Source organism: Macrotis lagotis, chromosome X (genome assembly GCF_037893015.1).
Source record: "Macrotis lagotis isolate mMagLag1 chromosome X, bilby.v1.9.chrom.fasta, whole genome shotgun sequence".
In the NCBI taxonomy this organism is placed as follows: domain Eukaryota; kingdom Metazoa; phylum Chordata; class Mammalia; order Peramelemorphia; family Peramelidae; genus Macrotis; species Macrotis lagotis.
The window spans coordinates 169014746-169037913 of NC_133666.1; the positions used below are offsets into that span (position 1 = coordinate 169014746).

Here is a 23168-nt window from a genome sequence, read left to right on the forward strand (position 1 = left end):
TCTGGGAGTCTATTTGCCAAGACAGACTCAGAAACTTTTTGAAAACAATTATAAAACACTTCTCACACAAATTAAATCAGATTTAAATAACTGGGCAAATATCAACTGCTCATGGACAGGTAGAGCGAATATAATAAAAATGGCAATTCTACCTACCAAAACTAAACTACCTGTTCCCCACCAATCAAAATTCCAAAAAAAAAAGTATGTTAATGAGTTAGAAAAAGTTGTAAGTAAATTCATATGAAGAAATAAAAAGTCAAGAATTTCCAGTAATTTAATGAAAAAAAGTACAAAAGAAGGGGACTTAGCCCTACCTATCTAAAATTATATTATAAAGCATCAGTCATCAAAGCTGTTTGGTATTGGCTAAGAAACAGAGTGGTGGACCAGTGAAAAAGACTAGGTGCTATAGCAGGAAATTATTATAGTAATCTGCTGTTTGATAAACCCAAAGAGTCCAGCTATTGGGATAAAAACTCTCTCTTTGATAAAAACTTCTGGGAAAATTGGAAGTTAGTATGGAAGAAATTTAGATTAGACCAATATCTAACACCTATTACAAAAATAAGATCCAAATAGTTACAGGATTTAGACATAAAAAACACTATAAGCAAATTAGAAGATCAAGGACTAGTTTACCTGTCAGATCTATGAAAGGGGAACAGTTTATGACTAAGGAAGAGTTGGAGAACATCACCAAAAACAAACTAGATGATTTCGATTACATTAAATTTAAAAGCTTTTGCGCAGATAAAACCACTGTAATCAAGATCAAAAGAAATGTAGTAAATTGGGAAACAATCTATACAACTAATGATTCTGACAAAGGACTCATTTCTAAAATATACAGAGAACTGTGTCATTTTTTAAAAAAAAGAAAGCCATTCCCCAATTGACAAATGGTCAAAAGATGTACAAAGGACATTTACAGATGAAGATATCAAAGCCAATCCATAGCCATATGAAAAATTGCTCTAAATCATTAATTATTAGAGAAATGCAAATTAAAGCTTCTCTGAGGTACCACCTCACACCTCTCAGACTGGCCAGTATGACCAGAAAGGATAATGATCATTGTTGGAAGGGTTGTGGGAAATCTGGGACACTATTACACTGTTGGTGGAGCTGTGAACTCATCCAACCCTTCTGGAGAGCTATTTGGAACTATGCCCAAAGGGCAACAAATATGTGCATACCCCTTGACCCAGCAATACCACTACTGGGTCTATACCCTGAAGAGATGAGGAAAAAGGGTAAAAACATTACTTATGCAAAAATATTCATAGCAGCCCTGTTTGTGGCAGCAAAGAATTGGAAATCAAGTAAATGTCCTTCAATTGGGGAAGGGCTTAGCAAACTGTGGTTTTATGTATGTCATGGAACACTATTGTTCTATCAGAAACCAGGAGGGACGGGAATTCAGGGAAGCCTTGGAGGGACTTGCATGAACTGATGCTGAGTGAGATGAGCAGAACCAGAAAAACACTGTACACCCTAACAGCAACATGGGAGTGATGTTCAACCTTGATGGACTTGCTCATTCTATCTCATTCTATCAGTGCAACAATCAGGGACAATTTTGGGCTGTCTGCAATGGAGAATACCATCTGGATCCAGATAAAGAGCTGTGGAGTCTGATCAAAGTTCAAGGACTACTCCCTTTAATTTAGAAAAAAAAAGTTATCTTCTTGTCTGATCTTGTTATCTCGTATACATTTTGTTTCTTCCTTAAGGATATGATTTCTCTCTCATCACATTCAATTTGGATCAGTGTACAACATGGAAACAAAGTAAAGACTGATAGATTGCTTTCCGTGGTAGTGGGGTGAAGTAAGATTTGAGGGGGGAGTAAGATTGGGGAAAATTGTAAAACTCAAATAAAATCTTTAATAAAATTTATTTTATGTCTTTTCTTACTTTCTCATGGTTTTTCCCTTAAGTTCTAATTCCTCTTTCAGAACATGACTAATATGAAAATATAATTGTTAACATGTACAATTTTTACCAGATTGTTTGCTGCCATGGAGAGCAGGGAGGAAAAGGAGGGTGGTTGAAAAATATGGAACTCATAAACTTGCTAGTAAATGAATGTTGAAAGCTACTTTTGTTTGTATTTGGGGAAAAAAATAAAATTAAAAAAAATAAATATAACATGATGTATTCAGTCACTCCCCAGATGATGGGTATACCACTCACTTTCTAGTTCTTTGCCACCAAAATAGGAGAGTAGTTATAAAAACTTTAGAATATATATAGGTTCTTTTCTTTCTTCCCTAATCATCTTAGGAAACATCTAACAGTGGTGTGGGTTAGAAGATATACATAGCTATTTTCTGGGCATAATTCTAAATTGCTCTCCAAAGTGTTTGGATCAGTTAACAGTTCTGCCAACAGTGTATAGTGTCCCAGTTTTTCTATCCTTTCCAATGCAAGGTCATTTTTTAGTCAATCTGTTAGACATAAAATGATACCTCAAAGTTGTCTTGCACTTCTCTAATCAATAATCATTTAGAGCATTTATTCACATGACTATATTTAGCTTTGATTCTTTCTTCCAAAAACTGCCTGTTATATCCTTGGACCATTTATCAATTGGGGAATAATTCATATTATTGTAAATTTGGTTCAGTTCTCTCTCTTTTCATATTTGAGATGAGACCCTTATCTGAGAAACTAACTATAAATTTCCCCCCCCCAGTTTTCTGGTTTTCTTCTGATCTTAGCCACACTGGTTTTATTTGTACAAAACCTTTTTAATTTAACATAATCAAAATTATCCACTTTACATCCCTTAATACTATCTGGTTTATTCATAAATTCTTATCATCCATAAATCTGACAGGCACTATTTTTCATGCTATCTAGATCATATATCCATTCTGATCTTAGCTTAGCAAATAGTGTAAGATATTTATCTATACTTAGTTTCTTCCAGTTTTCCCAATAATTTTTTACCCAGAAAATGAGTTCTAAATATTAGATTTTCCTGCTTATCGAACATGTGGTTACTATAGTTATTTACTACTGTGTGCTATATACCTAATTTATTCTATTGATTTACCATTCTATTTCTTATTCAGTAGCAGATAGTTCTGGTAATTACTGCTTTATAATACAGTTTAAGGTCTAGCACTGCTAGACTTCTTTCTTTTACATCTTTTTCATTATTTCCTTTGATATTCTTGACTTTTTGTTCTCCCAAATTATTTTCTTATTTTTTTTTCTAGCTCAATAAAATATTTTTGGTAGTTTCCCTCTTTGATAAAAATTGCTGGGAAAATTTTAAGTTAGTATGGAAGAAACTTAGATTAGACCAACACCTCACACCCTTTACCAAGATAAGATCCAAATGGTTACAGGACATAGACATAAAAAACAATACTATAAGCAAATTAGAAGAGCAAGGACTAGTCTACCTGTCAGATCTATGGAAAGGGGAACAGTTTATGACTAAGGAAGAGTTGGAGAATATCACCAAAAACCAATTAGATGATTTTGATTACATTAAATTAAAAAGCTTGTGCACAGATAAAACCAATGTAACCAAGATCAAAAGAAATGTAGTAAATTGGGAAACAATCCTTACAACTAATGATTCTGACAAAGGACTCATTTCTAAAATATACAGAGAACTGAGACATATTTTTAAAACAAAAAGCCATTCCCCAATTGACAAATGGTCAAAGGATATGCAAAGGCAATTTACAGATGAGGAGATCAAAGTAATCCATAGCCATATGAAAAAATGTTCTAAATCATTAATTATTAGAGAAATACAAATTAAAGCTTCTCTGAGGTACCACCTCACACCTCTCAGATTGGCCAGTATGACCAGGAAGGATAATGATCATTGTTGGAAGGGTTGTGGGAAATCTGGGACACTATTACACTGTTGGTGGAGCTGTGAACTCATCCAACCCTTCTGGAGAGCTATTTGGAACTATGCCCAAAGGGCAACAAATATGTGCATACCCCTTGACCCAGCAATACCACTACTGGGTCTATACCCTGAAGAGATGAGGAAAAAGGGTAAAAACATTACTTATACAAAAGTATTTATAGCAGCCCTGTTTGTGGTGGTAAAGAATTGGAAATCCAGTAAATGTCCTTCAATTGGGGAATGGCTTAGCAAACTGTGGTATATGTATGTCATGGAACACTATTGTTCTATTAGAAACCAGGAGGGACGGGATTTCAGGGAAACCTGGAGGGATTTGCATGAACTGATGCTGAGTGAGATGAGCAGAACCAGAAAAACACTGTACACCCTAACAGCAACATGGAAGTGATGTTCAACCTTGAAGGACTTGCTCATTCCATCAGTGCAACAATCGGGAACAATTTTGGGCTGTCTGCAAAGGAGAGTACCATCTGTATCCAGAAAAGGAGGTATGGAGTTTGAACAAAGTATAAGGACTATTCCCTTTAATTTAGGGGAAAAAAAAGCCAGATAGCTTATCGTCTGATCTTGTTACCTCTTAGACTTCTCTTCTCTTTAAGGATATGATCTCTCTCTCATTACACCCAATTTGGAACAAGGTACAACATGGAAACAAAGTAAAGACTGACAGAGTGCTTTCTGTGGGGGGAAGGGGGGAGGGAAGCAAGATTGGGGGAAAATGTAAAACTCAAATAATATCTTTAATAAAAATAAATTAAAAAAAATATTTTTGGTAGTTTAATCAAGATGGCACTGAACAAAGTAAATTTCAGATAGAATTGTTATTTTTATCATATTGGCCCAATATTTCTCCAGTTATTTAAATCTGATTTTATTTGTATAAAAATGTTTTATAATTAAGTTTATATGGTTCTGGGTTTGTGTTGGCAGATATACTTTCAGGTATTTTATATTATCTACAGTCATTTTATATTACCATCTCTTCTTGTAGGGCTTTGTTAGTAATACACAAAAATGCTGATGTTTTCTGTATATTTCAAATTGAACATAGGAGTTCCAATGCTACCCTTTCCTGATCCCTCCCTCAAAATTTTCCCATGCTCTCTTGTGTTCATTTATTTAAGAACACATTAATACTCCTTTCTTCCCAATTTTTTTAGTATCACTATTACTATTTCCAAACCACCATATAACCCCTCCTTCTTTATCCTTTCCAAAAACTAAAAGCCCATCATTATAGCAAATATATCGCCTACGGTTTGAACATGTATATTATTCTATACCTCTAACCCATCACCTCTGCCAAGAGAAGGGAAGTATGATTTGTTGTCAGTTTTTTGGAGTTGTGATTGGTTACTGCCAGAGCCTTTTTTAAGTCTTTCACATTTTCCTTTAGTCACTGAATAAACTGTTCTCCTAGTTCCACTAATTTCACTCAGTATTGTTCATATCTTGAGTCTATCAGTCCCCTATCAGGAAGTGGATAGTTTGCTTCATCTTCCATTTTTGATCCTCTGGAATTCAAAATTCGTCATTCCATTGATCAGAATTCTTACATGTTTTAAAGTTGTTTTCTTTACAATGTTGTGTTTGTACAAGGCTCCCCAGGTTTCTCTGAAGCAATCCCTTCTGTTACTTTTTGCCGCACAATAATGTTGTATTTAGCTATGTATGTGACCTTGGGCAAGTCACTTAAACCCCCTGCCTTTCAAAAAACAAAAAAAAAACCCCAAAAGAACCAAAAATGTTGTATTCATATACAATATTTTATTCAGTCATTTCCTCATTAATAGGTTCTCCATTTGTTTTCAGTTCTTTGATAAAAACAAAAAAGAGTTCATATAAACATTCTTGTCCATATTGGCCCTTTCTTCTTTTTTTTGATCTCTATGGAATACAAGCCTAGTTAGTAATGATGTCCCAGGGTCAAAGGTTATGTACAATTTAGTGACTTTGAGGGTATAAATTACATTCAAGCACAGCTCTTAGAGTTCACAGCTCTATCAACAATAGTGTGTTAGTATGTTTGTTTTTCTTCAATAATTATAATTTTTATTTGTAGTCACTGTTTTAATTTGCATTTTTCTAATTATTAGTTATTTGAAGCACTTTTTTTTCCCCAAATAAGCTTGATAGCTTGATTTCTTCCTTTGAAAACTGCCTAGTCATAGCCTGTGACCATTTATCTATTGTGGAATACTTGTCATTCTTATATTCCTGAATCAATCTCTTAAATAATTTTTTAAATTTTGTTTAAGGTAGGGGAGGCTAGGTGGCGTAGTGGATAAAGCACTGGCCCTGGAGTCAGGAGTACCTGGGTTCAAATCTGGTCTCAGACACTTAATAATTACCTAGCTGTGTGGCCTTGGGCAAGCCACTTAACCCCATCTGCCTTGCAAAAAAAAAGACTTAAAAAAAAGTAATGGGGAAGGGGCAGCTAGGTGGCACAGTGGATAGAGCACTGGCCCTGGAGTCAGGAGGACCTGAGTTCAAATCTGACCTCAGACACTTAATAATGACCTAGCTGTGTGGCCTTGGGCAAGCCACTTAACCCCATTTGCCTTGTAAAAACCTAAAAAAAAACCAAATAAATTTTGTTTAAAGCAATGGGGTCAAGTGACTTGCCCAAGGTCACACAACTAGGCAATTATTAAGTGTATGAAGCTAGATTTGAACTCAGGTCCTTCTGACTCCAGGGCCGGTGCTCTATCCACCACACCCTCTAGCTGCTACCTCTTAAATATTTTGAATACAAAAATCTTTATCAGAGAGAACTGCTATAAGAATTTTTTCCCAATTAGCTGATATTTTTGTAATTTTAACTACACTCATTTGTTTGTATAGAAACTTTTCAATTTATTTCAATACATTTTCAATATTGCCTATTTTCTCTTATGATTTTTCCCTTATTCACAGCTATGAAAGTTATTTCCTTTCCTGTTTATGATGTGAACTCACAATTAGCTCAAATATCTGTTTTGAAGGTTATTGTAGATTATATGAAATGATACTTTCAATCTAATTTCTATAAGGTCAAATTCCAATTTTCCACCAACAGCGTTGAATAGTGAATCTTTACCCCAATAGTTAGTTTCTGTGGTTTTAATATCACTATGTTCAAATGTTTCTGGGTGATAATATGTACCTAATCTGTTCTACTAAATAATTTTTCTATTTTTTAACCTTATCAAGAAGTTTTAGTGCATAGTGTATGGAGGTACAGTTTGAGATCAGGTACGGTTTGGTCCATCACACTTATTTCATTATTTCCCTTGAGATTGTTGATGTTTTGTTTCTCCATAACAATTTTATTAATTTTTTTCTAATTCTACAAAATAACCTTTTGGTAGTTTAATTGGTATGGCACTGAATCTGTAAAGAAGTAATATTATTTTTATTATGTTGGCATGGCTCAACTATGATCAATAAAGAGCTCTCTAGTTATTTAAATCTTTCCTTACTTCCATAAAGTGTTGTGTGTATATAGCTACATGTAATTCGTGTGTATGCCTTGATATATGGATTCCCAGTTATTTTACATGTTCTATAATTGTTTTGAGAGAAATTTTTTTTTCTGTCTCTTCTTGTTAATTTTTTTTTGCAAGGTAATAGGGTTAAGTTACTTGTTCAAGGCCACACAGCCAGGTAATTATTAAGTGTCTGAATCTGGATTTGAACTCAGGTCCTCCTGACTCCAGGGCCTGTGCTCCATCCACTGCACCACCTATCTTCCCCTTCTCTTGTTGAATTTTGATGGTAACATATATAAAGGCCTTGTTGGGTTTATTTTATAATAAAATATTGTAGAATATAAGCTCCTTACAAGCCTAGATTACTTCATTCATGGTATTTATATCCCTAGAACCCAACAAAATGCTAATTTAGTGATAAAAATGCTTGTTAATTGATGACAACCTGCTAAATTATGCTGGAATTACTATTTAATTTTTATTGACTCTCTAGGGTTCTTTAAATAAACCACCATGAATCAGCAAAAAAAAAAAAACAACTAAGTTTGTTTCCTTTGTCTACACCTAATCACTTAATTTCTTTTCCTTCTTTAATACCTAGAGGTGATTCTGGAAGCATATCAAATAATAATAGTTCTAAAACAAGGAAAGCTTTGCTTTAGCCTTGATCTTCCTGGAAAGATTTCTAGCCTTTATAAATAAAGCAAGTTCTTAGTTTTAACTTGTTACTATTTATTATATTAAGGATAGGCTGTTTATTCAAGATTTTCAATATTTTAATAAAAATGGATGCTGTATTTTGTCAAAAGGCTTTTCTGCATAACTTTGCTATTTATATTGTTAATACTGTCATTAATATGACCTCTAATGTTTATAGTTTTCCTAATATTGAACCAATCCTATATTCCTGGCAAAAATTCAACATGATCATGGTATATAATCTTTTTAATAAGTTGATATAACCTCTTTGCTAATATTTTATTCAATAATTAATGTCAATATTCATTATAAGTATTTGTGTGCAATAGTCTCTATGTTTTTATCCTTTTATTATTCATTAAACATTTACTATTAACATATTAAACAATTAAATACAAATTATAATCAGTCAATGGGGAAGATTGAGCACATACTTATAGAAATCAATCAAGGAGGTAGGTAATCAAGGAAATCCATGCTGCTGAGTGTGCTTTATTTTTCCATGGTTTAGGTATCAGGGTGATAGAATTTGGTAGGATAGTTCCTTTCCTTATTTTTGCAAAAAAATTATATAATATTGAAAGGAATTGTTCTTTGAATATTGACTTGGAAATCTATGTGTTTTTTGAATTTTTTTCCTTTGGGAATTCTATTTCGATTTGTTCAATTTTTTCATATATTATTTTATTTAACTTTTTGGTTTCTTGTTATGTTCATCTAGACATAATTTTCTTAAATATTTATCCATGTCATTTATGTTATCAGCATTGTCGACATACTATTATGCAAAATAGTCACTAATAATTTATTTCCTACTCATTTGTTATAAATTATTTTTGTTATAACACATTAGCTAAGTTTATCTTTTATGTGTTTTTTATAAACAACTCCAATTCAATGATTTCAAAATTTTCAGTCCCTTTTTAACTCTGTATGAAAATAGACCAACTCTGATTTCCAAGAATTGATTTAGTTAATCACAGAGAAGACATCACCAGTAAGCTGGCTATCCTTGTTATACATTTTTTTTGGACACAACAATCTATGAAACAAAGAAAAAATGTTATATGGCCGTTAGTCCCATGTATTATCCCAATGCTTCGACTGTGATTGAGGCTGAGCAATGTGGGAAAAGGGGCACAGCATATCATGAATCACAAAGTTTTTAGGTTATCAAAAAATTTTAATTAGACTATTGGAACTCTGAATGTGAGATCCTTGTCCATTATTCAACAAAGGGACATACTGCCAAAAGAGCTGAATAGTATCAATCTTTTCATTCTTGCTATAAATAAAACCAAAAGAAAGAAATTGTAGTTAAATGCAAAGATGACTAGCTTGAAGGTATGTCAAAGAAGCAAAGAAAGAAGAATAGATTTTATTGTAGGTACCAAAGCTATAAGAAATATTTCTCATTATATTTTACATAACTGAAGACAAGTATTTGCAAAAAGACCTTCATTAAAAGAATTGCAACTTACATACCAGCATGGACTGCTAAGGACTAAATGGTAAAGAAATTCTACTAAAAATCTGATACATTACATATATTCTGATGCTTGGTAACTTTAATGCAAAGATGGAAAAAAGTAAGGTTAGGAAGAAACCAAAGACTTATAAAGAAGTCCCATGCTTATACAGCATGAACATTATCTTCAAAAAAGAAACGGGAAGTGCTAAACTTGACAAGCATCAAATAACAGCATAAAGACTGAAAATTGACATTTTTAAAAGATATGGTTAAGATAAAAGATCTTAGAGGATAAGACATAATTAAGTTCTCTCTGAATCAGCAGATTGTTGTATCTAAAAAAAATTTATAACAAGGCTAGCCAGCTTACTGGTGATGTCTTCTCTGTGATTAGCTAAATCAATATAGTCCTTTTCAGAGCTGCCAAGAAGAAAATACTGTAATAAAAAAATGAGATGGAGTAAAAAAAGATTTAAATCTGACTTATTTAAACAAGCTATTGAAAATGGAAAAGAAATGGACGATGGAAATGACATTGATACCAGTTATGATAATTTCATCCAACAATTAAACAATGTAAATTAATTGCTACAAGGAAACTAAAAGGGCCTAGCACACTTTAATCAGCAATTATTTGCCAAAAGATGAGCTAATGGCCAATGGTCATATGTTAGAACATAAACTGAGCCGCAAAAATCTTATGAATAATGATATTGCACAAATTATAAGGAGCATCATATCTGATAAAGCAGAGAAAAGCAATGGAAGGTAAAACCAGTAAAGAAAAATTGGCAAAATACCAGCCAAGCAAAGTAATTCCCAAAGATAGTCAAGGATGAAAATGGGAGAGGAGAAAGAAGAAAAGTGGAAAAGATTTGCAAAACCCATTTTAACCAACGTTTTGTTCACCAAGGAAAGTGAACTCCCACACTTGGACTTTAACATCATAGCTTCTAAGGTGCTTACAAAGAAAGCAGAAATGGTGGTAAAAGAATATCAGAAGGAGAAAACAGTCAGATTGTATCAGATATGCAGAGAGAAATTCATTGGGGAGAGTACACAATTATGAGAGCACTCTAGAACTAAGAAGGTATATGAAGGCTAGGAAACTATCAAAGGTATAGAATAAACTCAAACCCTTGTTAATATCCCTTAAAAGTGACTGAGAAGGGCAGCTAGGTGGCACCGTGGATAGAGCACTGGCCCTGAAGTCAGGAGTACCTGAATTCAAATCCGGCCTCGGACACTTATAATTATCTAGCTGTGTGGCCTTGGGCAAGCCACTTAACCCCATTGCCTTGCAAAAACTAACAAATAAATAAATAAATGAACAAACAAATAAATAAATAAACAAACAAATAAATAAATGAAGTGACTGAGAGAACAGCAATAACTATCAATTAATATACCTACTCTCCTGTCTAGACAAAATCTTTATGCCGTCATCTACAAATGAACCAAGGGCATCCTCAGTGGGGATTAGCAGAGAATAAGAAGGATTTTGCAAATAATACTGAATGATGGTCCACATGTCTACATTTCACAACTGACTGAAAGATGTAGAGAAGATAAAATTACAATGTGTTTACTATTTGTTGATGTCAACAACAATAGCAACAAACATTCAACTTGTCAGAACAAAAACACTAATAGCCTCTTTCACAACATGTCTCCAATCATAGAACAAAAGCATTCAGGAGTCCTTAAGAAGATGTAATAATATATTTCAATAATCCTCTGATAATAAACATCAGGTGAGGCATAAAACACGGAGATATTTGCTCACCAAAAGTATTTGCCAGATTGATGGAGGAGCTCCAGGTAGTAAAAAGATTTTCTGTGGGTGAAAAAGGTCCTCCAGATGCTCCTGTTTGTGGATGACACTGTACTGATTGCATCAAGTCCCAAGACACTGCAGAGCCTCCTGAAAAAGATCTTTAATCACTCAATGGAGTTTGGTACATCCATCCATATGAGAAAGACTAAACAGAGGCAGAATATTTATTGCCAGATTTCCATAGGAATCTGAACAGACCCTCCATAGAATATGTTCAATAACATGTTTACCTAATATAGTATAAATGGATGATGGCCCATAGCTGAAAAGGAAGAGGAAAAAGAGGGCTAGGTAGCTTTGAAGAAACTGCAGAGCACTCTTACTGATTCTCAAGATGCTCAAACTAGCAAAGATCTACCTTTTCAATACAAACAGTAGACCTGCTACATACAACTGCATCTAAAGAACTAAAGATAAGCATCACACAGAGGGCAATGAAAACTTAAACAGTGGGTATGAACACATTGTAACATAAAGTCAACCAAAAAACTTAGCAGAAGTAAAGGATATCATCAAGAAATAGTATGACAGAAGATGGGCAAGTGACATGGCAAGAATGAGGAATGATAGGTAGACAGAATGTTCTGCTTGTTTCCCTCTGATGGCCAGAGAATATTAGGAAGGCCTCTAGCAAGTTGGGTGGATCCTCTGTGGTTAAACTTCAGGGAGGATATAGAGTCTAATCCAGACAGAGTTGGGTTGGACTATCTATGAGGCTTTAGAGGGAAACTCTCAAACTGATGATATCAATATCCATTTGAGTATTGGGCAAATTTTTATGTTTTAAGAATCCAAGAGATTATTTGATTCTGCTTTCTAATCCACTCTCCTACCAACCTCTCATGAGTTCAGGCCATTCACATTCACTATTATGCTTTTTTAAATTGTATATCAACCTACCCTTTCATAGTTTTTCCTTTTTATCTTTAGAAGAATGGAGTGGGAAAAAAAATTGATGAATATTAGTACTCTGAAAATGAAATGCTCTGCTCCAATTTCCCTGTCCCTCCTTCCTTCACCAAAGCCAGATCCCCTTATACTTTCTCTTTTTTTAATTTTTTTAATTAAGGCAATGGGGTTAAGTGATTTGCCCAAGGTCACACAGCTAGGCAATTATTAAGTGTCTGGAGCTGAATTTGAACTCAGGTTCTCCTGACTCCAGGGCCGGTGCTCTATCCACTGTGCAACCTAGCTGCCCCCTCTTTGTCTTCTTAAATCCCCATTTATAATCAAGCATCTAAATTTGAAGTTCGTTTTAATCAAGACTATTATTAAACTTCCTCTTATGTCCCACCTTCCCTTTTCCTGACCCACTTATATTCCTATTGAGTATTAACACTGTTGTTTGTCCTTCATTTTTGAAGCAGACCAATGAAATTGCAGGGTGATATCTTGATTTGTGCTTGAACAGGATTTAAACAAAGCAGAATTTCACAATGTCATCAGTCTCACTCTCTCTTCCAGGGTCATCAAAGTCCATTGGCAAGACAAAAGTCAAGATGACTAGTGATGGTTCAGGATGCAGTGAATGACCTTGGCATCTTTAATGTCTAACCAAGCTCTGGCACATGGATATTGGAACAAACTGTTCTCATTCAACCATTCCACCAGAGTTACATTCATATGCTTGGGGTAACACCTCCTTAACTCACTAACAGGTTTTTAGCCCATTGGTTCTCCTCAATTTGGTGTAGCCCATCTTAGAAGAAAGACTACTGTGCATGCTACAAGCTTCAGAGTTGAATGCCAGGTACCATCCCTGAAAAGGGGAGCATCAAAGGTGCTAGTCCTTCTTGAATACCCATACACCCCTGAGTACAATGTAACACTGCAAAACTTTGTGTATGTCTGTTCAATCCTCCTTTAAGAAGTGGTTTGTTGGTACAAAGACCTGAGTTCACAGCCAGTCTCACTTACTACTTATGTGATCTTGGCACAGTCATGTCACTTGTTTGTCTCATTTTCTTCAACTGTAAAATAAGAATAACAATTATACCTACCTGGAAAGGTGGTTGTGAGGAACAAAAGAGATGATATTTGCTAAGTGCTTGGTACAGTATCTGGCACAATAGCTAGATAAATGCTTATTCTCTTTCTCTCTTTCTCTGGTTTTGATAAAAAATGAGATCATAAGATGGACACTTCCCCCATTCATTCCTTCATGTATACTGTTATCACATAGCCATTTGTGTGAAATGGCAAGTTCTTCCTAATTTCTTTTCTCTTAATATTTCTTCCTGCCTTCCCTTTTATTTCCTCTCTTAAACCCAACATAACAGAACACCCAGGCCCTGCATTTGTTTTATTTAGTTGATTTTGTGACCCTTAGAGATATCAAGATCCTGAAGGGACACTTGTCTCTTCTCTCCATTTGAATATAAGCACTTTCCCAAGAATGTATTTCCCTTTCTAAGATTTCTCTTGACTACAATGTATGAATTTCAAAGTTTCTATTAAGCTTTGGTTTTTCCATCAGGAATGCTTGAAAACTTTCTATTCTAGTAACAATACATTTTCCCCCTGATAGGTACCATTACTGCAGGGTAAATTACTCTTTATTGTTATCCCTTTACCTTTTGGAATACCACATTCTCCTTTTTAGTAGTTGCAGTACAATCTTGTGTGATACTGAATATGGGTGGTATTTGAACTCCTTTCTGCTTTCTTACAGTATATTTTTTCTTTGACTTGGAAGTTCTGACTCTTGATCATGACATTATAGTTATTTTCAGTTTGGAGTTGCAGGAAATTCTTTTTTTTACTCAAGACTAATAGATTCTTTTTTATTTTCACTTTTCCTTTAGTATTATTAGGTCTGAGATGTGGTAAGATTGGGGGACGGAGTTAATTGTAGATACCTTATACTTTCTTCTATTGGAACTTCTTTTCACCTTAGTCTATATTTTTATTTTTTTAGGTTTTTGCAAGGCAAATGGGGTTAAGTGACTTGCTCAAGGCCACACAGCTAGGGAATTATTAAGTGTTTGAAGCTGGATTTGAACACAGGTACTCCTGACTCCAGGGCCGGTGCTCTATCCACTGCACCACCTAGCCTCCCCCTTTTCACCTTATTCTAATATTTGTTTTCTCATAAGTGATTGAGTACTAATTGCTCCATTGGAATTTTTCTTTTTTTTAAAAACAGATTTTTTTTTCAGGGAGTATACTACTTAGATAAGGTTTCCAACCTTCTTCTCTAAGCTTTTTGTTCCCTTTTTTTCCCCTTCAGAGCTAAAATTCCATCTTTTAAATTTTGTACTTTATTTCCTATGGTCAAGTTTTTTTTTAAATTTTTCCTCCAAGGTTCAGTTTGTAGTAGTTGTAGTAGTGTTATTCTTTTTCAGAGGTTATCGCTTGAAGTTCTTTGTTAAGAGAAGAAACACCACTATTTGATTTTTTTTTCTATTCACTTGAATTTTCAGCTTCAGTTATTAGTTTGGTCATATGAAGTCAGATCAGTCCTCTCTTGAAGGATTAGATGCGTTTCCTCTTCTTATTTGATCCTTTCCTATATGTAGCCTGCTGACCTGATGTAGAACTGTTATATTATTAAATTAAAGTCCTCCCTTGTATCTGTGGCTAATGATAGATTCTGGCATCAGTCACTTCTTTGTCTTTTCCTGGCATAAATTCTAACTAAATATTGCTTCTAATCTCTATTTGTATTCTGATAGATCACAAGGGTATATTAAAGATGTCATTCACAGACCTCAGAACCAGTAGGGTTCACTTGGCAGTATCATCCAGAACTCTGCACAGGCACACTCCTGCTCCAAGAATTGCTCAGCTAGGCTCTGTCTTCTTGGACAGTAATCTACATAAGCTAGTTTTGTGTCCATATTTTGTTCTTAGAGGCCAGAGCCAGGATCTGGCTGAAGGCCTCTAATTACTACAAATTACACTGGTTTGCAACTCTGCCCCCCCCCTCATTTCAGAGTATTGGAAATTTCAGTTCAGTTTGAAGGAAATTTGTGCTGGCTTCCCTGGCATATTTCTCCCGCCTTCCTCTAGCTTCTCATTCATTTATCTGGCTTCCTTAATGCAGCTCCCTCTCTCTGTCTTTTGAATTAACTTGTGCATTAACTTGTACTTGTGTCAGTTTCTTTGACACCCCTTTCCCTACCTCAGTGGCTTTGGATCATTTTTTGTGCAGTTCTGGGCCAGATGGAAGAGGTTCCTGCTACTTGTTTTCAGATTTCTTCTTTGGTCTTTTTTGGGGTCCTCTTCAATATTTGTTGGGGTAAGAGAGCTGAGTTTCTCTTGCCCTTTCAAATCTCCATATGCAGAGGCAAGTAGGTGATGATGAGGACAGAATCTAGCTTCAAGTAGACCTTAGTTAAAATTTTGACTCTGATACTTATTATCTATGTGACTCTGGGCAAGTCACTTAACACCTGTCAGTAATTTCTACTGTAGAATGGAGATAGTAATTTTATCACAAGGGTACTGTGAGGATCAAATGAGATATTTGTAAAGTACTAAGCACAGGATCTGGCCATTGTAGGAACTTAATAAATGTATGTTTTCTTTCCTTTCCATCTTAACTAGAAATCATTCTCTTAATTTATAAATGTAATGTCCTTTAATTCTATAGTCCTTATACCACTGGATCCCTCTACTTCATTTGATAATGGGGACTACTGTACCAATCATTAATTTGGTTTCCTGGTCTCAAACCTACCCTCTCCAATCAATCTTTCAACAATCTATCAAAACTGTCTCAAGTCTGAAGACACCATCTTCTTGTTCAAAAAACTTCCAGTGGCAACCCTGACTGTAGGTAAAACTCCTTCGTTTAGCATGCTTACTGTTCTCCACTTCTGTCTCTGTGAATTCACAAAAACATTCCCTCAAACCTGAAATGCATATAAAGTCTTTTCTCCTCTGCCTCTTATAACTCCTAGCTTTATCAAAACTCACTCAACATCAGCATGATCTATCATATAGCCCTTCCCTGATATCACAGGAGTTACTGCCTTTCTTATCACTGTCTGATATTATTGGACATGCATATATTTATTTACTTAAATCCCTATATACTGTTTTTCCTTTTGGAATTTTAGTTCCTTTCATTTGATATTCATTTATAAAATTTTGTAATCTTCTAGTAAGTTGGATAGGAAAAGTATTCTGGATACCAGGTGAACACCACTGAAATTCCATCAACATATATTTTGCTATTCACATAGTCCATCCTGAAGTAATCAATAATTACTTCCCTGAAGTTCCCAAGGTCCCAGGGAACCAGGATTGAACTGTCATGGGTCACCCCCCCCATCTCATTTCTAAGGTCTTCCTCATTATTTCTTGATCACAAAGAACTTAAGGTAAATCTATTTCTCACAACATGCTTGAGTCTGCCCATCGATAAAATGAGGACCATCCTTTTATTTCTGAACAGGATTAACTGAATCACATTTTCAGTGTAATCCTATTTTGTGTTCATAATACAGGGCTATGCATCCTTGAAAAAAACACCAATTTTGTTTATTATATGTACTCATTTAAATTTAAACACAAACAGTTCTCTTTCCTCTCGTTAAGCTCTCTAATTAGCATTAGTTCTATAAAGTAACACTAAAAATGGTCTCAAAGTTTCATAGGGAGACAGATTTAACCCTTATAATAAAGAATTAAAAAAAGAAAAAAGAAAGCTAGCTTTACCCCCTTCATTTTACATTGAAAGAAATTGAGGGCAGAGAAGGGAAACTGACTTGTCAAAAAATGATAAAGGTACTAAGTAGTAGAGCTGTTAGAAAAAAGGACTAGATCAGAGATCAGTAAACTAAAGCCAGAGGACTTGTTTTTATATGCTTGCTTTTACATTTTAAATACAACAAAAACCTTGATTTTAAAAAAAGGAAAACCTACCCCTCCCAGATGGCCCCAGAGATAGACAGTAGTACACAATTAGGTGAATTTAGACAGTAATACAATTAGATGAATTTAGAGTAGCCCACCCCAAAGAAGAGTCATTAATGATTTGTCATTACTCTAAGTCAGGGGCCAAGAACCTCCGAATAAGGCCTTCAAAATCATTTAGTCTGGCACTGCCAAGGCAACTGTAAGCAGGACTCAAAATTCAATAAATTTAGGAGCTTTTTAGGGGTAAATTAATTAAATGTTTGACCAAATATAACAGGCTAATTTTTAAGTTTTGGTCCTTGTCAGAAAAAAGATTCCCCACCCCTAGAGATGGTAACAATTCCACTCAACTCTGCCTTGTTTATATCCACATTGTAATAATATTTTCAATTCTGGGTATCACATTTCTAGGAAGGGCAGTGATGGTTGTAAAACATCCACTGAGATCATGCTATGCTATATATGATAACATAAAATATCTGATTATTGGTTGAAGGAATCAGAAATGTTTAGCTGGGAGAAAATGAAAACTGTCTTCAAGAATCTGAAGAGCTGACAAGTGGAAAAGGGATTAGACTTCACAGAAGACCAAAACTGGGAGAAATAGGTAGGATCACCCCACTCCCACTCCCCCCCACATATACACAAAGGTAGCTTAGGCTAACTGTAAGGAAAAGTTCTAAAAGTACACTAGTCTCTCTCAGAAAGTAATGGGTTCCCCTTTACTACAGGTCTTTAAACAAACTGAATGGCCACTTGTCAAATATGTTATAGAAAAAAATTATTATTCAAGCATAGGTTGGACTAGATGTATTTTACGATCCTGTCCAACTCAGATTCTGTAATACATACAAGTGAGGATCTAATAAGACATAGATATGGTCACAAATCTTATTTCTTAGAACTTTTTTTTGATACATTATTTGGTTAGTTTTGATGAACTCTTTTTTTCCCTTCTTTTATTTTCATTTTCACTTTTTTAAATGCCTCATTTTGAGAAATGATGATCTAGGAGAAGAAGGAAAAACAATGGGGAACACAGATGATGTAAAAACAAAAGGTATCAATAAAATTTATATAATTTTTGTAATTTTTAAATAATTTAAATTGTTATTATATATTAAATATTAATTCAATTTTAAGATAATTTAAAATAAAATGTTTATAGGATCAAGGGTATATATACTAGGACAGAGAAAGGAGATTGAAGTAGGAAGACACAACACTGATGCAATCCTCCAATTTCTAATACATTGGGAAACTCACTGCAATATATTATACCTGGGGCGGCTAGGTGGCGGAGTAGATAAAGCACTGGCTCTGGAGTCAGGAGTACCTGGGTTCAAATCCGGTCTCAGACACTCAATAATTACCTAGCTGTGTGGCCTTGGGCAAGCCACTTAACCCCATTTGCCTTGCAAAAACCTAAAAAACAAATAGGCAAGTGTAATCATTTTATAACTGTTCTTGTTTTAAAAAAAGCTCAGAAAATTGGTATTAATTTTTTTAAAATGCTCCTTCCCTTCTGTATTTTGTGTCTGTATTAATATTCTTTATTGTTGTTTGTCCTTCATTCTCCAAGAGGACCATGACATCTAGAAGGTGTTGAGGAATAAGGAGAAATGAGGATAATTTAATAAGTCATCAGAAAAGGTTTAATGGTCTAAGGGAAATAAGCCAACCTCCTCTGCTCAAAATTAGTAAGTGGTTCCCTCCTGTATCATTCAGTTAAATGCCTGAGACTCTCCATAATCTGAAATAATCATTCATTCTTTTCAAGCTTACTTGCTTTTTTTTTTGCCATATTCTGTGGTTTGAACTAACTGGATTACATGATGTCCCCCAAAACATAGTCTCCATGTTTATCCATAACTGGAATATCCTCACCCTGGCAACCTACCTGTTAAATTACTCCCCTAAATTGGCTTTAAAGAGCCAAAATAAATACTATCTCTAAAGGAAAACCTTCCTGGGGTGGCTGGGTGGTACAGTGGATAGAGCACCAGCCTTGGAGTCAGGAGTACCTGAGTTCAAATCTGGCCTCAGACATTTAATAATTCCCTGTGTGGCCTTGGGCAAGCCACTTAACCCCACTGCCTTGAAAAATCTAAAAAAAAATAAACAAAGAAACCCTTTCCTTTAACTCCCTTTCTTCTAATTCAGTAATGAGTTTCAACCTCTTAGACATTACAATAGCACTTTTCTCCCCTTTTATGTACTTGCAGAATATAAATTCCCTGGTGGACAGGGGCTGAGTCCTTTCTAAACTTTGCATGTATCTATAGTAAATGAGAGGAAAAGCATAATCAGAAAGTCTCTGTTTGAAAGGTGGCTCTGCTATCTGTGACCTTGGAAGGTTACTTAACATTGCCAGGCCCAAGTTCTTTATAAAATGAAGGAATTCATAAAACTAACAAAGTAGGATGTGCCTAATCCCCCTTTTCAGGAGTTTTGCTTAACTATTTTCAAGGAGGGTGCTCAGAAAGTGGAAAAATTGTTAAGATGTTTTTTAAGAAATGTATCTTTTTCAAAATAAAGTGTATCTTTTAAAAAATGATGGCACAGATGTTATCTTTGAATCCTAAAGCCTGCAATTCCAATTTTTTTTTTTTAGGTTTTTGCAAGGCAAAGTGTCTGAGACCGCATTTGAACCCAGGTACTCCCGACTCCAGGGCCGGTGCTTTATCTACTACGCCACCTAGCCGCCCCCTGCAATTCCAATTTGAATTGAAGCTGTAATTGAGGAGAACTCATTTGTAGTCCCACAGAGCACGAGTCTATGGTTGAACCATAGAAGAAGAAACTGATACCCATCAATACCAGAGCATAGAGATCAACATCCCAATTCAAAATAGGAAGCTGAAGCTCAGAGGAAGTGACTTGCTAACTGTTGACTCTCAGTGTTGCTTGCTTCATCTATCTTCCTGTCTTCTTCATTGGGTTGAGGTGGTAAAGAAAATGCGATAATAAGCATGAAAATATTTGGAAAAACTCAAAAACAAAAACAAATTATGATTTATCCAAGCTGAGCCTGGCACTGACATAAAGCTGGGTGAACTGGCACATCTCGGCATAGACTGAACCAAGAGTTCTGGCTCTACTATCACTAATTTGTGATATGATCTTAAGCAATTACTTCCCTTTTCTTCTAATAACTATTAGCTGTGTGACTTCTATGAACTTGTTTCCCTATCTGCAAAATGTGAAAAATAATTCGCAGGGCTATTGGAAGGATTAAACGAGATCACGTTAGTGAAACTTTTGCAAAGTGTACAGCCAACAAGAGTGTGTCATCTTCATCATCATCGTGATGATTATTTGGAGTCAGAACTGATCCCTCCTGAGGCAGAAAAAGGCCGTTTCAGAAAGGCGAGGGGCTCAGGCTCGGGTTTCTGGTCGGGATGGGGCGCGGCGTCGGGGCGGGGAGACTCACACTCAGCTCGGGTCTCAGCCGTCCGTACTGTTCCGAAACCCAGAAGCCTCTCCGGTCCTCCAGCGCGATGTACGGCGTGTCGGGGAACCTGGCCTTGAACTTCTTCAGGAAGCCGCCCTCGAAGTCGGCCAGCACCCCGTCCATGTCCACGAGCACCCGCAGGGGCCTGGCCCCGGCCGGGCGGCCGGAGGAGGAGGAGGAGGAGAGCCGCAGCCCGCGGGGGCCCCGGCCCGGGGAGCAGCCCAGCAGCCAGCCCAGCCGCATCATGGCCCCCGGGAGATGGCGGAGGGCCCCGGCTCGGCGGCATAGGCGCCCGGGCGGGCGGGCAGGGCTCCCGCGGCGCCCCCTCCTCCCGGCTTTCCGCGCCTTTCTGCTCTCGTAGCTGCCCCGCCCTCCCCGGGCCCGCTCCAGTGCATGATCCCCGCCGGCCCCCGGCCACCCGAGCCTCAGCGGACCGGCAGCTATCCGGGCACGGCTGCGGACGCCAGGAAGCGTCGGGCCCGAGGAGCCGGGGGAAGCGCCTCGGCCGCCCGGCCGCGGGAAAGCGCCAGGACCCGGAACTTCCGGTCCCCGTCGCCGGGGAAGATTTAAAGCCGCAGGCGCCGCTTCGGAGGCCGGAACTAGGAGGAAGCCCGCTGCGAGGGCGTGTGGGCCTTTAAGAGGGAGCCGCCTTCCCTGCGCCGGTCCGGGGGAGTCCTCGGCCGTGGGAGGGCGGGGACAGTCGTACCCGCCGGGTGCGCGCGGTGGATGGAGCGCCGGCCGCACACACCTCCCCATCGCCTAGCTGTGTGGCCTGGGGCGAGCCGCTTAACCCCACTGCCTTGCAAAAACTAAAAAAACAAAACAAAACAAAAGGGAACAGTTTGGAACTGGGTTCAAAGGGTTATAAAATTATACCCAGCGGAAGGAGATCGGAAAAGCAGCTATTTACACACAAATACAGCAGCTCCTTGTGGTGGCGCGTCAAAGTATTGGGAATGGAGGGGCGGCCCATCAGTTAGGGAAGGACAACAAGCTGCTGGACAGTGGCTGTGAGGGGTTGGGGTGCTGGAACAAATAGTTACGGTTTCAGGAGAACCTGAGAAGACTTATACGAACTGATGCAAAGGGAAGATAGCAGAAACAATACTGTAGACGATAACAGCGATGATTGTTAGGATAGTCTGCTGCGGGAGCCTTAGTCTCAGCAGATACAATGATCCAAGACAATTCTGGGATGAAAAATGCCTTCTACCACCAGAGAAGTTAACTGATCGAGTCTGAATGCAGGTAGAAACATGCTTTTAAAACTTTATCCATTTTTCTTGTTTTTGCAAATACTGCTTTATTTTTCCAATTACAGTAAAGACAATTTTACACATTCATTTTTCAGTTTGAGTTCCACATTTTTCTCCCCCTCCTATAAGTTATATATGTACAATTATGCAAAACATTTCCACAAGTAGTCATGGGGGGGGAACAGAACAAAAGGGAAAAAATAGAAAAAACACCCCAAAGTGAAAGTAGTATGCTTTAATCTTCATTCAGACTCTTATCAATTCATTCTCTGGATGTAGATAGCATTTTCTATCATGAGTCTTTTGGAACTGTCTTGGATTATTTTTTGCTGGGAAAGAGGTAAGGATAATTGATCATCAAACAACGTTTCTGTTTTTGTGTACAACGTTCTTGTTCTGCTTACTTCATCAGTTTATGTAAGTCTCCAGGTTTTTCTGAAATTGACCTGCTTATCATTTCTTATAAAACAATAGTATTCCATACCATTAATATACCATAACTTATTCAGCCATTCTGCCACCAAAAAAGCAAATATAAAAATTTTTGTACATGTAGGTCCTCTTTTCTTTTTTATGATATCTTTGGGTTAGAGGGTCTTTGTTTTCCAACATGACAAACAGGGAAATGTTTTGTATGATTTCACAATTATAATCTATGTCTTATTGCTTGCCATCTCAAGGAGGGAGAAGGTGAAAAGGAGGGATATAATTGGACATTCAAAATTGCAAAAAAAAATTTTAATGTGTTACATGTAATTAGAAAAACTATAAAAAATTTCCAAAACAATATAAATATTTATATGTGTATATGTATATATGTATACAGACATATCTATATGTATGTATATATGTGTATATGTGCACATATATAGACACAAGACACAGACACATAAACTTTGCTAATGCTTCAGAAGGTCCCTTTGGCCCTGATCTATTGAACTTAAAAAATATTTACTTTTAAATATAATATGTGTATTACTATCCTTAGAATGGTAGATTCCACAAATATGTATTATACTTTTCTTGGCTGGGCTGGGGTGTGTGTGGGGGTGTTGGTTACCCCAAGTTCAAAGTACTTTATGAGTCACATCCATAAAACTATGGTCTATGAGCCCCCAGGAACTGATAGTAGATGCTTTTTAATGGTAAACCAGTATACATGATTAGCTCAAAGCAAAGGCATTTCTAGATAACAGCCTAAGAACAAACAGG

General features: G+C 36.5%; 1 protein-coding gene across 1 annotated transcript in view; it reads right to left on the reverse strand.

Annotated features, from left to right (window-relative positions):
• The window catches only part of NT5M (5',3'-nucleotidase, mitochondrial), a 33226-nt gene extending 11995 nt beyond the window's left edge, over nt 1-21231 (reverse strand). Inside the window, exon 1 of the mRNA XM_074206985.1 lies at nt 20680-21231. Coding sequence (XP_074063086.1) covers nt 20680-20946 — 267 coding nt within the window. The 5' untranslated portion in view covers nt 20947-21231. The remainder of the gene's footprint in view (nt 1-20679) is intronic.
• Nucleotides 21232-23168: the final 1937 nt, after the last annotated feature.